This window comes from Vombatus ursinus, unplaced genomic scaffold (assembly GCF_900497805.2).
Source record: "Vombatus ursinus unplaced genomic scaffold, bare-nosed wombat genome assembly UNPS02014932.1, whole genome shotgun sequence".
NCBI classification, from domain to species: Eukaryota; Metazoa; Chordata; class Mammalia; order Diprotodontia; family Vombatidae; genus Vombatus; species Vombatus ursinus.
In genome coordinates this window covers 8,387,740-8,400,100 of record NW_020954710.1, presented here as the reverse complement: position 1 = coordinate 8,400,100, position 12,361 = coordinate 8,387,740, and the positions used below count along the sequence as shown (strand labels likewise).

The window sequence follows — 12,361 nt, the reverse complement described above, 5'->3', positions numbered from 1 at the left end:
CTCAGATCAAACACTTGACACTTAACTAGCTGTGTGGCCCTGGGCAAGTCACTTAACCCCAACTGCCTAAAAATTAAAAAAAAAAAAAAAAAGTTAGTTAAAGATTATAAAGGCCTGGGCAAAAAATCAGAACCTCATTAGGTGAATTTTTCATCATTCCTACTGATCAGAGGCATATTTGGGAATTGAACATAAGGTTAAAAAGGTAGCATCTCAGAATGACAATTGGATTTCTGGATCAAGGTTTGAAATAAGGAAATGATGGAATCTGGGCAATGGGGTATGCAGTAAATGATGGAAAAATGTACTTTCCTGAAATTTTTCAAATCCAATCAAACGGGTTTAAAAATCATAAGAGAAGGAGAAAGAAATAGCTGTCAAGATAGCTACAGAGTGTAAAGAAAACAGTAATAGAGACATCCAGTAGTTTACAATAAAACACAAGAAAGGAGTCAACAATGGAACTCAGACTCATAATCATAAAGTATGATCATTAAACAAAGGGCATGGATAGCAACAGATAGGATACATGACCACATTATGGCTCTAGATGGATATACTAGCAAGGAAATTTAGAAACCAGAAAGAGTAAGTATCGTGGAGAAAACTTGAATGAAGATAAATGGGAACAAATATTAGTTCCAGCTGACACACTTCCTTTCTTTCTCTTAAGAAACAGCAAACTGTAAAAGCTCAAAATTACATATGTTATCAGTCAGAAACATCATAGTAGTTTTATTTAACTGAATTTCTAAGGAAAGGCACCATGGAAGGCTGTTTACTGAGAGATGAGTGTTATATCAAAATCTATCAATAGAAATCAAAGATCAATAAGGGAATGAATAGAAGCAATAACATTAGAGCTATGTAGGCAGAAAAAGAAAACAGATGACTACTTTGGGAAACAGATCACAAGCCTAGTGAAGAAGAATTATATTGTAATGATGGGGGTGGGGGGAGGGGGAGAGGGAGGGGGGGAGAGGGGGAGAGAGAGAGAGAGAGAGAGAGAGAGAGAGAGAGAACTTTAATTATCATACAAAAAACATGGCATAGTAGATAAAGCAAGGATACTAGAAAGGCAAATATACCACCTAGAGCCTCAATTTCCATAGACAGAGAGACAGATAGATAGATAAGATATACACACATATGATGGATAATAATTACATATCCATTGTCTAGCTCAAAGAATTGTTTTGAGGAAGGTGCCTCACAAAGTTCAAAGTGCTATACAAATGGGTGCTCTATAGTTTTATGTCCTGACCCATGGGTATCTACCTCCAGTATCCGTGTTCCAACTCTTTAGTTACCCACTAAGAAGTTATCATATTTGTATCACTGAATACATTTCTGTCAAAACTCTTTGACAAAACAAAAGCATTTAATAATTTTCTATCCTGCTTTGATGACATTTTTCCTCCTTCAAAAGGAAGCAACAAGGGGAAATGCTTGTATGGACAAGATTCTATCTACAAAAGGTGAAACTGGTTGTTGAAACACACAGGATGGAAATTTGGTCAGGCAAGGGGCAGTCATCATAGAATTCATGATACAAGAGGACAGAAAAGTTTCTAGGCATCGTCTGAAACGAAGCCTACATCTCAAGAGATGAAATTCAAAGGGTTCAAGGAAAGGAGAGAGACACAGGTTTTCACCCCTCAAAACTGTTGTGTTGCAGTGTGGAATTGTGTAGGGAAAGCGTTACATCTGGAGTCAGGAGACAATGGGGTCAATACCTGGTTGAGACCCTATGTGACCCAAGGGAGGCCATTTCATCTCTCTGGCCTCAATTTCCTCATATGCAAAATGAAGTTGTTGGATTCCACAGCGTTCTACTATAGGTCCCCTCTTCTATAAATCTATGATACTACTAAGTCAGGCTAAGAGGGATACGAAACTCTCAGGAAAGAAATTTTGATGACATAAAGAGAAATAATTCTGATGAGGAGAGGGAGAAAGAGGACAGGACCCAGCCCTGGGGTAGATGGAATGATAACTGAAGACAACAGTAAGGCAAAAGGAAAGGCACAACTCTTGTTTCGTTTCTGTTTTCTGTGTTAGGGAGAATAACTTTGGGACTGGAAAAGATAGAACAAAAAAGGCTAACATGGGTGTTGAAACCCAAAAGAAGAAAGGAATAGTCAAAAAGAACCTAGCTGTCTTTGGTGTTCTAATCATGAGGCTTCAGTGAATTCAGTCTGCTACTATTCCAGCCCAATCTGATCTCTTTTTTCTCTAAATTCCTGCTGCATTGGGTTGATACCAGATTTTAGCAATGTACTGTTTCATTATTTGATAATTGTTGCATAAACTTTAGAGTCATCTTCCCACTTAAATTCTAAGCTAATTGAATGATGGAATTCTGTCTCATATAAAAACACACAAACACACTTAAAACTTCCTAAACGAACCAAGAGCAAGAAAAATGTCTACTAAATACTATCTCACTGTAAAAACTAAAACACATCATTACCTGATACTGGACACTGAGTGTGGGGGGTGGGAAGGACAAGAAGATGGGAGCTGGAGAGAGAGTATAATCCCTAATGTTTATGTATAATACATGATAATATGTCATCCTGTAACAACTCAAGACTTTTACATATAGACTACATGTACACCAGAGTAGAAAAGAGAAGCTATTTAACAGGTAACAACTCTGAATGGGATCTCTGATCCAGATCTGGAAAAGTCATACTACCATTTGTGTTTTTAATCATAAGGTCATAGATTTGTGTTTTTAATCATAAGGTCATAGATTTTAAGGCCCTTAGAGAGCAAGTCAAATGCCCTCATTTAACAAATGAGAAAAGAGGCCCACAAAAGAGAAGTGGCTTGCCCAAGGACAAAGAGGATTCAAACAGGTCCTCTATTCAATGGTTTTGACACTACACTAAGCTAAAACAATCCAAACAAGTAGATTAACAGCTATTTCTCAGTCACAACAGCACAATTCCGGTCAAGGTGGCCTGGAAGAGAGCACATAATGTAACCGAGACTTATGTGCCATAGATCCCAATGAGTCTGGGGAAAAGCACACTTGGACTCCACACTTGGACTCAAACTTACCCCCATCTTTCCCCACTTCAGGTGCCAACCTCCATATTCGCTGCTGATTGCCAGCTCCTGCTCCTTGCAGCAGCCCAGCATGCTCTCTGCTAGTGCCATCATACCCCACCACCAAAACCCAAAAAGTCTGAAACGGTCCTAGAGGGGTAAGGCAATTCCCGTATTTTGTGTCCTCTGTGCATGTACTTTTTTACTCCTTTAAAACCACATACAATACAGCACATTTCAAAGGGGGCTTTGGGGACAGGTAATATTCCTATTTTATACCCTATGGGATATAAAATACTGATAGCTTTTAAAAACGGGATTCTCCTTACCCCTACAGGCCCTCTCCCGGCTTCAGTAAGGTGATGTGGTGGCTGTGATGCCACCGGTAGAGAGCATGCTGGGGGGTCACACAGAGCAGGAGTTGGAGATCTGCAACAGGCCTGCGAGTTGTGAACCTAAAAAAGAAAAGAGTCTTAAGTTAACAGGCCCAATGCCCCTCTTGTCCTGGTTGTTAGGGGCACTCAGCAGAAAAAAAATTAGATACTGACAAATTCCTTTAGCAGATCATCTTGGTACTTCATATGTAACTGCTTGTGAAGTTACTATTTGGACCAATACCACAAGTGGTCTTTCTGTATTAATCAAAACTGTGCCTTTCAATCATTTTCTTACACACAAATATATATCCTTGCCTAGTTCCACATGTTAATGAGCTGTTTGCCAATAGGCAGCATAGCATGTGCCTCTCAAGAATAACCATGATGAAAATAACCACCTATGATCCAATATAAAAGCACAGAATCAGTGGAAGACCTCAAATACATTAAATAACACAGGAACTTTAAGGACACAAACTATGCATACAGACAGAAGCCGTAGAAATGACCTGCACACATAACCTAAGCATTCAGGACAAAATGTAAAGGGATGTTCTGGAAGTCTGAGAAACAAAACAAGGATTCATACTTAGGAAAATGAGGACACTCCAAAAACAGAGTAGCTTTCACTGGCTTCCATCATTTCTCTACAATTTTAGTTATAGTTTGCATTCATACAATAAGGCTAGACTAACGATCCAGATTTAGAAATCTGGGCTTTAAACAAACCCAAAAAGAGATTTCGACACCCTGCCCAAAATGCTGACAGATAAATTTAGCAACCAAAATCCAGATCACAAAAACCTAATGAAATAAAATTTTATTTTGGGGATATAGCTGACTTAATCAGATTTATTTTTTTAAAGAGTCACACTGAGGAAAGATAGTTTAAAAACAAGCTGGCCCTGTGTCATCTTTACTCCAACAATGAACCTTACGATTCAGAAATGATCCATGGGATAGAGTTTGAATATGCACTAAAAACATAATATCCAAAATGTCTTTTATACATGTAATATGTAAAAGAGACAACAGAATGAACAAATAAAACACAACCCCAAAGGTATCTGAAATCAATTTAAAAATTTAGAGGAGTCAAATCATTACACAACCTGAATTTTTATTTCTAGGCATTCTTCAATCAACCAACCAAAAAACATGCTATTAAGAGCTTACTAAGACATGGCCACGTACTGTGCCAAGTAACAAGAATACAAAGAAAGGTAAAAACAGTTCCTGCCCTCAAAGAGCTCACATTCCAATACAGATACAACAGGTATATAGATACCTACATACCAAATAGATAAACATATAAAAGATATATTTAGAATAGCTGAAAGGTCATTTCAGAGGGGAAGGCTCCATGGAGAATGGGAAACACTTCCTGTAGAATGCAGCCTTTATGTTGAGACTTAAAGGAAGCCAGGAAACAGAGAAATAGGTAGAAGGACTGAAATAAAGTATTTTAAACAAATTTTTTCTAAGTGGAAAAATATTTTAAATGTAATAGAACCTTGAATACTACTGGGAATCACTTTGGAAAGCAAGCAGTCCTCAGAGAATTAGTCTTTTTGAGACCACTTAGAATAAAAAAAAGGCAGATCATAATAAAGCAAGCTTACATCAGGGATTTAGAAGTAAAAAAGAGAACTTCCTGTTAGTCATTCTCCGACAACTTCTAAAACTAGAGTACACTACAAAAAACACTGTATTCAGTGTGATGAAACTCAACAAAAGGAAGATCCTAGCTGTCAAAGAAAGATACAATTATCTTCTGTGCTGCACATTCTATTAATGCAAGGAAGTAAACTACGTTTTAAAAAACTATTTAAAACAAAAAGGAGTGTCAAGTTAACCTTCAAAAGATTTAATTAAGCACAACACTTCATTCCAGCATTCTGGTTAACTGAGATGAAGTTCATTAGATGGCTTATTGAAAAAAGATTTATTTATATTGAAGCACAGATAAGCAGACTAACACAATTCAGCAAAGATTCAACAGCACTGCTGAAGTTAGGTCAATAAGTACATCTGCTGCCTTGTCACACTTGGTTTACAACATCTTTGAGAAAGGTTTATGCTGTAAGACCATGTGCTGAGGCTGAGTGCATAGCCTACATCATTTACAGATCACACACAGGAATTCTAAGTTTCTAATATCTTTGTTAGATACTGTAAATGATAAAAGTAGGTTAATAATGTGCCTTTTTTTTGAAAGAAAAAGAACAATTGTTAGAGCTTTCTACTCTGCTACAGAAACCAGTTTTGATGTTTTCCAAATGTTAATGAAACAAATAATCAGATTTTTCTCCATGACATTTTAGCCATAGTATTTCAAAACAATTATATTATGGGAAAAAGTAAAATACTCTATATCATAGCAATAGTCGATTATTAATAATTAATATTAATCAATTAATTAACATTAATAATAAAATTAGCCCATTTGGTTCTACCAAGATGGGCAGCAATAACAGGAGACTGACTGTCAGGAAGTGTCATCTAAGATTAAAAAAAAAAAACAGACCACAGCTATTAAATTCTTTATATTCTGGCATCAATATTTTTCTTTTCTCCAGCCATCACTTGATTAACCATCTCCCATTTTCAGGCTACCACCACCAATCCTCAATAAAGTCATTTTACACCAAAGAGGACAAGATATTCATGGAAATATACCAGCAGCAACTGCTTCCTCAAAGGGGAAAAAAAAACACCATAATAATAATGTTCCTCAGTTGACTACTTTTATCACCATCTGAGACTGGGGGATTTCACCTGACTCTCTCCTTTTCCACAGACCTAAAGAAATTACAAACAATTCTCATATTTATTGAAGGAGGATAGAACTTAACTCTTACACTACTGATACAGCACTCTAAAATGAGCATTGTACCTTCCTTTAGCATGTGACACTTCCTGAGGGGCATGGTTCCTAAAAATAAGAGCCTCTAGATACTGCTAGTCAAGGGAAAGTTATTTTAACTGAAGTAAATTAGCAGTGAGTACCATCTCCTCACTTTAAAATGTTACTTTCTACAGAATTTCCCCTGAAGTACAAAAAATTAGAAGGAAAGTAAACAATAACTACGTAAAACATGGAATATGGATTAGGCAACAGGGTTCCAGTCACACATATGACACATGTTGACTTGTGTAAAACTGGGCAAGTCCCTTGAACTCTCAATGCTCTAGTCAGTTCTCTACATCCCAGGTACACAGAAGGAGCAGACCTCTTTCAGAAAAGGGAGTAACCCCATTAAGAAGTTCCTGGATCAGTGAAATCACAGGTCAAGTTCCTGGCCAGTTCTTACGTGAATGCAAAACTAGTAACTAATGTTAAGGCACCCAAAATCAAAAAAGCACACGTAGTGAATCATAACCAACCATAAACACTCCTGAATAGACAGGCCTATACAGTACTGACTATTATTTAGGAAAAAGTCCCACAGGAGGAAAGTAAGGAACAGTCTGCAGGAATATTACATTCTTTGTATAATTCATTCATTCTTCTAAAGTAAGAAGCTATCAAGATTAATGCTGTTTTACAAATAGATCAAGCAACATTACAAGATATGAAACAGAATTTTTTCCCCAAACTTGTCAGCCTATTCCGTGATACTCATAAGTACAGTTAATTCTCAATTAACCACATTAATGATGAGGGTGAGCAGCTCCTTATGACAGACAATGGATAAATTAATTAAAGAATACTTCATTTAGAGTACAGAATTGGAAATAGAGGGAATTCCAATTGAAATGACCAGAATTCTGATTTACTATTCAAGAATTTTTTTAAAGTGAAATTATTTTGAGGTACACAGCAGCATGAACTAGAAGCACAAGAAAATTACATTTTAAAAAATGTGATATCTAGCTACAATCAGTAGGTTAAAGTATATTAATAACAACTTATATGCAAGGAGTAAAAAGATATATATAACTGTAAAAGGAGGTAGGCCAGTCATTATGCATAACTGAAGTATAAAATACAGGCAGCCCACACTCTTTGCTAATACTCACATAATAATTTAACATTTTAGAGAAAGGACTCCTATGTAGGATCTATAAGAAGTCATAAACAAGAGTCCTATAGAAAGAGAAAGATGAGTCACAACATAGGCCTGTGGATTAAGGATAAGTGAGAGTAAAGAGTCAAGGACAACACCAAGGTCACAAACTTGGGTAATAGGAAAGATGTTATTTCCCTTGGCAGAGGTAGGGAAGTTTGGAACAAGGGTACAGACATAAGAATAATGAATTGTTTTAAACATGTTGAATTCAAAATGCCTACAAGATGCCCAGTTCAAAATGTCCAATAAGTAGATGTCAGACTAGCAGAGAGGAAAGAAGAGGATTAGATATATAGAGTGGAGTCAGTCATCTGCATAGAGGTGATAACTGAAACCTGGAGAGTTGATGAGATCACCAACAGAACAGAGAGAGAAAAAAGAAAGCCTAGGACAGAATCTTAATAGAACTCACAGTTAGTGGGCTTTACATGGATGAGATCCAGCAAAGAGAATGAGAAGGATCCAGAAGACTGGTAGGAGAACCAAGAGACAACACTGTCACAAAAATCCAGAGAGGAAAGAATATGGGGGGAGGGGGTAGGTACAGAAAGAGAAATAATGGAGATCATAGACTCTAATCAGTCAATCAATAAACAAATACTTATTAAGTGCCTACTATGCAATTGGCACTGTGCTAAGTGCTAAGTACTAGTAAGGTTTTTTGTTTGTTTTTGTTTTGTTTTGTTTTGTTTTTAAGGACAGGGGAGACAAGAAAGAAGTAGGAAAGGAACTAATTAAAGAGATTAAATGGAGGAAGTTACTAAGGAGAAGTATGATAGAGAAAATGGGATCAAGTGAACATGACAAGGGGTTTGTTCTTGCAAGCAAAAATACTCCCTCTTCATCAGAGACTGGAATTTTAAAAATAGTATTACGGGACTGTGAGATAAGAAGAAGTGAAGGAGGAAGAGAAGAAAATAAGCATTTATTAAGTGTCTATTATGTGCCAGACACTCTGTTAAATGCTTTACTTTACTCCTTCTCAGGAGAAAGATGTGGCAAAATTGACTTTTTTCAGTTAAGTATAAGGGTCATCAAGCTTAGAGAGTCAGGGAAGGAGGTGTCATAAGAGACTTGACAAGGCAAGGAGGTTTGGAACAGTCCCTGTGGTGAGTAGGATAGAGAATAGTGGATATACTTATCTGAGGGTCCAGTTGAGATTAGATAACTTCAATTTGTAGTGAATCCAATTAGCATAATTTAATTATCTGCAGTACATGCTAGTAGGAGCAAAGGAAGTACATGGTAGAAAAAAATCCAGAGGTAGGATACAGCAAAACATAAACAGCAATAGGACAAGGGAGCAAGGGATAAATTAAGTATACTGTAGAGCTCAACTAATTCACAAAGGGATCAAGACTGGTACCTCAAAGACAGGTATAACCAGAGCTGGAGTGATGGCCTAGCAAAGTAATAATGGTTGAAGGGATTGGAGGTAACAATGAAAATGAAGAATATGAAGAAATAGAAAGATAAAAGATTATGATTAGATAATGGAATTTTAAACACGGAAGTAAAACATCTGTGGGTGATGGTAAGATCAAGAATGTGAACATCATTGTATCAAGCTGAGGAAGAGCAGAAGAATAAGTCATGGCAGTTGAATATATTGAGGAACAGGGCAATTAGGACATTTGAGGGAACACCAAAAGTACTTTAAATTCAATTAATATGAAGGTGGGAATTAGGGCAAAGAGGAAGACTGATTCCAGGACCAATGAAAAGAAGAAGAGGGAGAATGCCTTATAGATAAAAAATTACAAGGATCTGTGTAACAAATTTTAATAGAGTGGTCTAGAAAGAAGACAGATGAGTGATTAAAGAGGAAATGTCTAGAAGTTGAAATGGGGAACAAGGCATACGGGGACTTCCCTATGGACAGAGCAGTGATTAAAAAAGGTGCAACCATCACAGAACAGGGTGGCCAGGGATGAAGGTCACCCAAGGGGGAAACCAGGTCTCAATGAGTGGCAGAAGATTTAAAGAGTAAGGAGAAGGTGGCTAAAATGAAAATACATTTGTTAATTTCAAGGTGTACAGGAGAACAAGTGGGCAGATCTGGACATTAAAGGACTGATAGAATGAAGAAGGGGAATGAAGAAGGAGACAGCTGGGGAGAAGAAGGGACTGTTCTTCAGCAATCTGGGATTCAGTATCATTTCAACTAGTAGAATAGGAGATGGGCTAAGAATAGGTCACCCAAAGGGGATAAGTATAGAAAAAGAGCGTCAGTAGATGGGAAGAGCATTGCTGACAAAGGCAGGCAATTATAAGATTCAAGACAATCCCATACCTATAGATTTCTGCACAAGCCTCAATTGCCTGACCTCAAAGCTACAAGCGCTGCTGTGCCTCATGGCAACTGGAAGCCAAACCAAAAGTTTATGAGAAGGAAAAATAAGTCTAATATCCCGTAATCATTTCAATGCAGCTCTCACTGTGATCTTATCAAAGCAAGACGTGCCAAGAGCCCTAAAGGATAGCTTTTAACTAAGCAAAAAAGAGTTATAGTGTAGAAAGAGCAATGTTCTAAGCCCCACCTTCATCGCCCAAGCAAGTCAGACTGGTTTTTCATTCGAAGGTATTAAAACTATCTTTGAGGCTGAATTGGCTCAGAGGACTAAGGCTCAGGCCACTAACCTTCTAGGTTATGAACTTCAAGATTATGACCAAAGCCAAGCAACATGAGTAACACTGGGAAACTGCTTAAGTGAATCAACGTTCAATACCCCTAATTACTTGGACCCTAACTCGGGTTTGATTTGAAGGACAATTTGATATTTGACTTCATCTAATATTATCAACAGAAACCAGAAGGGAATGAAAGAATAAGCTTAAAATAAGATTCACAAAACTGGTTTAAAAAGAGGCCTCCCTGCTGCCCAACCCCAAGCCTGCCTTGGGAGAGAGAGAAAGAGAGAAAGAGAGAGAGAGAGAGAGAGAGAGAGAGAGAGAGAGAGTGTGTGTGTGTGTGTATATGTGAATTATAGCTGGTCTTTATGTATACCTAATTTTTTTTCTTCTCAAGAAAGTAATTTTAGGGGTGCTGTTTTAATTTGGAGGCAACCTATGCAGAATCACAAAACATGAGAGTTCAAATAGTTCAACTCTTATAGGAACAGAAATTCACTCTACAATAGTCTCCACTTGAAGACTTTCAGGGATTTATTAGATTTTTGGATGTAATTCTTCCCAACCTTAGCTTGGACCTTGGGACTCAGCCTACACTCCCTAACTGGGTTTCTCTCCCTCAACTATGCAATTATGTGGTTGTATGGGAGAAAAATTACTTTTTCCCATTGTGCAGTAAGAGTACTTAATGAGAACAACTAAGAACATCCCCTACTAAAAAATTAAAAGATAGATTAGGATAAATTTCCTCTGAAGAAAGAACAGTTCATTTACAAGGAAGGGGAAAGGAAAGGAGGGGAGAAGTATTATTAATTACCAACTATGCGTCAAGCAATGTACAAAGCTCTTTTGATCCTTACAACCCTATGGGGTGTTATTATTATCTCCATTTTTCAGATGAGGAAATGGAGGCAAAACAGAGGTTAAGTGGTTTGCCCAGGACCACATAGCTATCAAGTATTTGAAGCTATATTTGAACTCAGGTCCTTCCTGGCTCCAGGTCTATACTCTTAATACCACAAGAAACACCAGAAAAACCAGTAGAAAAATTCCCTTTTTGAAAACGCTATCTCTTACTATTTAGAAAGCTCATAGCCTTTAAATAGAACAAACAACATATTTAGGGGGAAAATTAAAATATAATTTGATCATGTTATTGAAAAGCAAAGAGAAAACCTATAAGATAGCAGACAGTGAAAACTTCCTTCCTAGCAGTTTTCTTCAGTTAAGATGCGCTAATGCGACAGTATGACAAGCTGTCTCCCCAACAACAGTAAATTATAAACTCCTTGAGAGCAAGGACTATATTTAGTGCAACATAAATTTATTTCAAGGCAGCAATTGGCATCCCAATAGTGTGAAAGAATGACTTCTCCCTTTTTAATTGTGTTCCCATTTAAGCCTCTCAGGTCCTAATTACCACTTTTGACCCTGGCAGACCTTTAGGCAAGTCACTTTAACTCTCCAGGTTGGAGCTTCCTCAAGTGTAAAATAAAGGAGTTGGACTAACTGACCTTTAACCGTCCTTTCCAGCTTTAAATCTATAGTATGATTTAAACAGTGAAGGTTCACCAAAACCCTTTTCTACTTTCTAAAGTGCTCAAAAGTAGTTTAACAAAAAGGCTAAAAGAAATCTCTGTTTAACAAAGGAAAATAATAGCTATCACCCTAATTGAGGTCTTAATCACTTCTCCCTCAATTACTCCAATAGGCTCCTGTTTTCCCTCAAGTCTCCAGTCTTCCCTCCACATAGTCACCAAAGTGATTTTCCTAAAGCATAGGTCTGACCCATGATTTAGCCCTACTCAATAAATCAATCAATCTCAATCTGTCTCTGTCTCTGTCTCTCTCTCTCTCTCTCTCTCTCAATCCCTCCCTCCCTCCCTCGCTCTCCCCTCTAGGATAAAATTAAAACTCTCCTTATTGGCACTGAAAGTCTTTCACAACCAATTTCAAATCTATTATTCTTCTTCCCATTTTCCATAGTACAACCAAAATACACTCCTTGCTCACCAGTGCAGACTCTCCCATCAACCACCATCATTAAGCAATCTCTCCTTCTTTAATATTCATTCACCACAGAGGGGGCGGAGCCAAGATGGCAAAGTAAAATCAGTGACTTGCTCTCATGAGCTCTCCCCCAAACCTCTCCAAATACCTATAAAAAATGGCTCTAAACAAATTCTAAAGCAGTAGAACCCACAAAAAGACAGAGTGAAACAA

The 12,361-nt window shown here is 37.4% G+C and overlaps 1 protein-coding gene across 4 annotated transcripts in view; it reads right to left on the bottom strand.

Moving 5' to 3' along the window:
• Positions 1–12,361, bottom strand: part of RERE (arginine-glutamic acid dipeptide repeats) — a 591,972-nt gene that overhangs the window by 304,003 nt on the left and 275,608 nt on the right. For 2 of the 4 annotated variants that reach the window (XM_027843796.1, XM_027843797.1), the window contains exon 4: positions 3,387–3,512. The exons of 1 other annotated variant lie outside the window; for it this stretch is intronic. In XM_027843796.1, coding sequence (XP_027699597.1) covers positions 3,387–3,512 — 126 coding nt within the window. Of the gene's footprint in view, positions 1–3,069; positions 3,286–3,386; positions 3,513–12,361 lie in introns of those variants that run through there. One more of the 4 variants, XM_027843800.1, reaches the window with a different exon arrangement.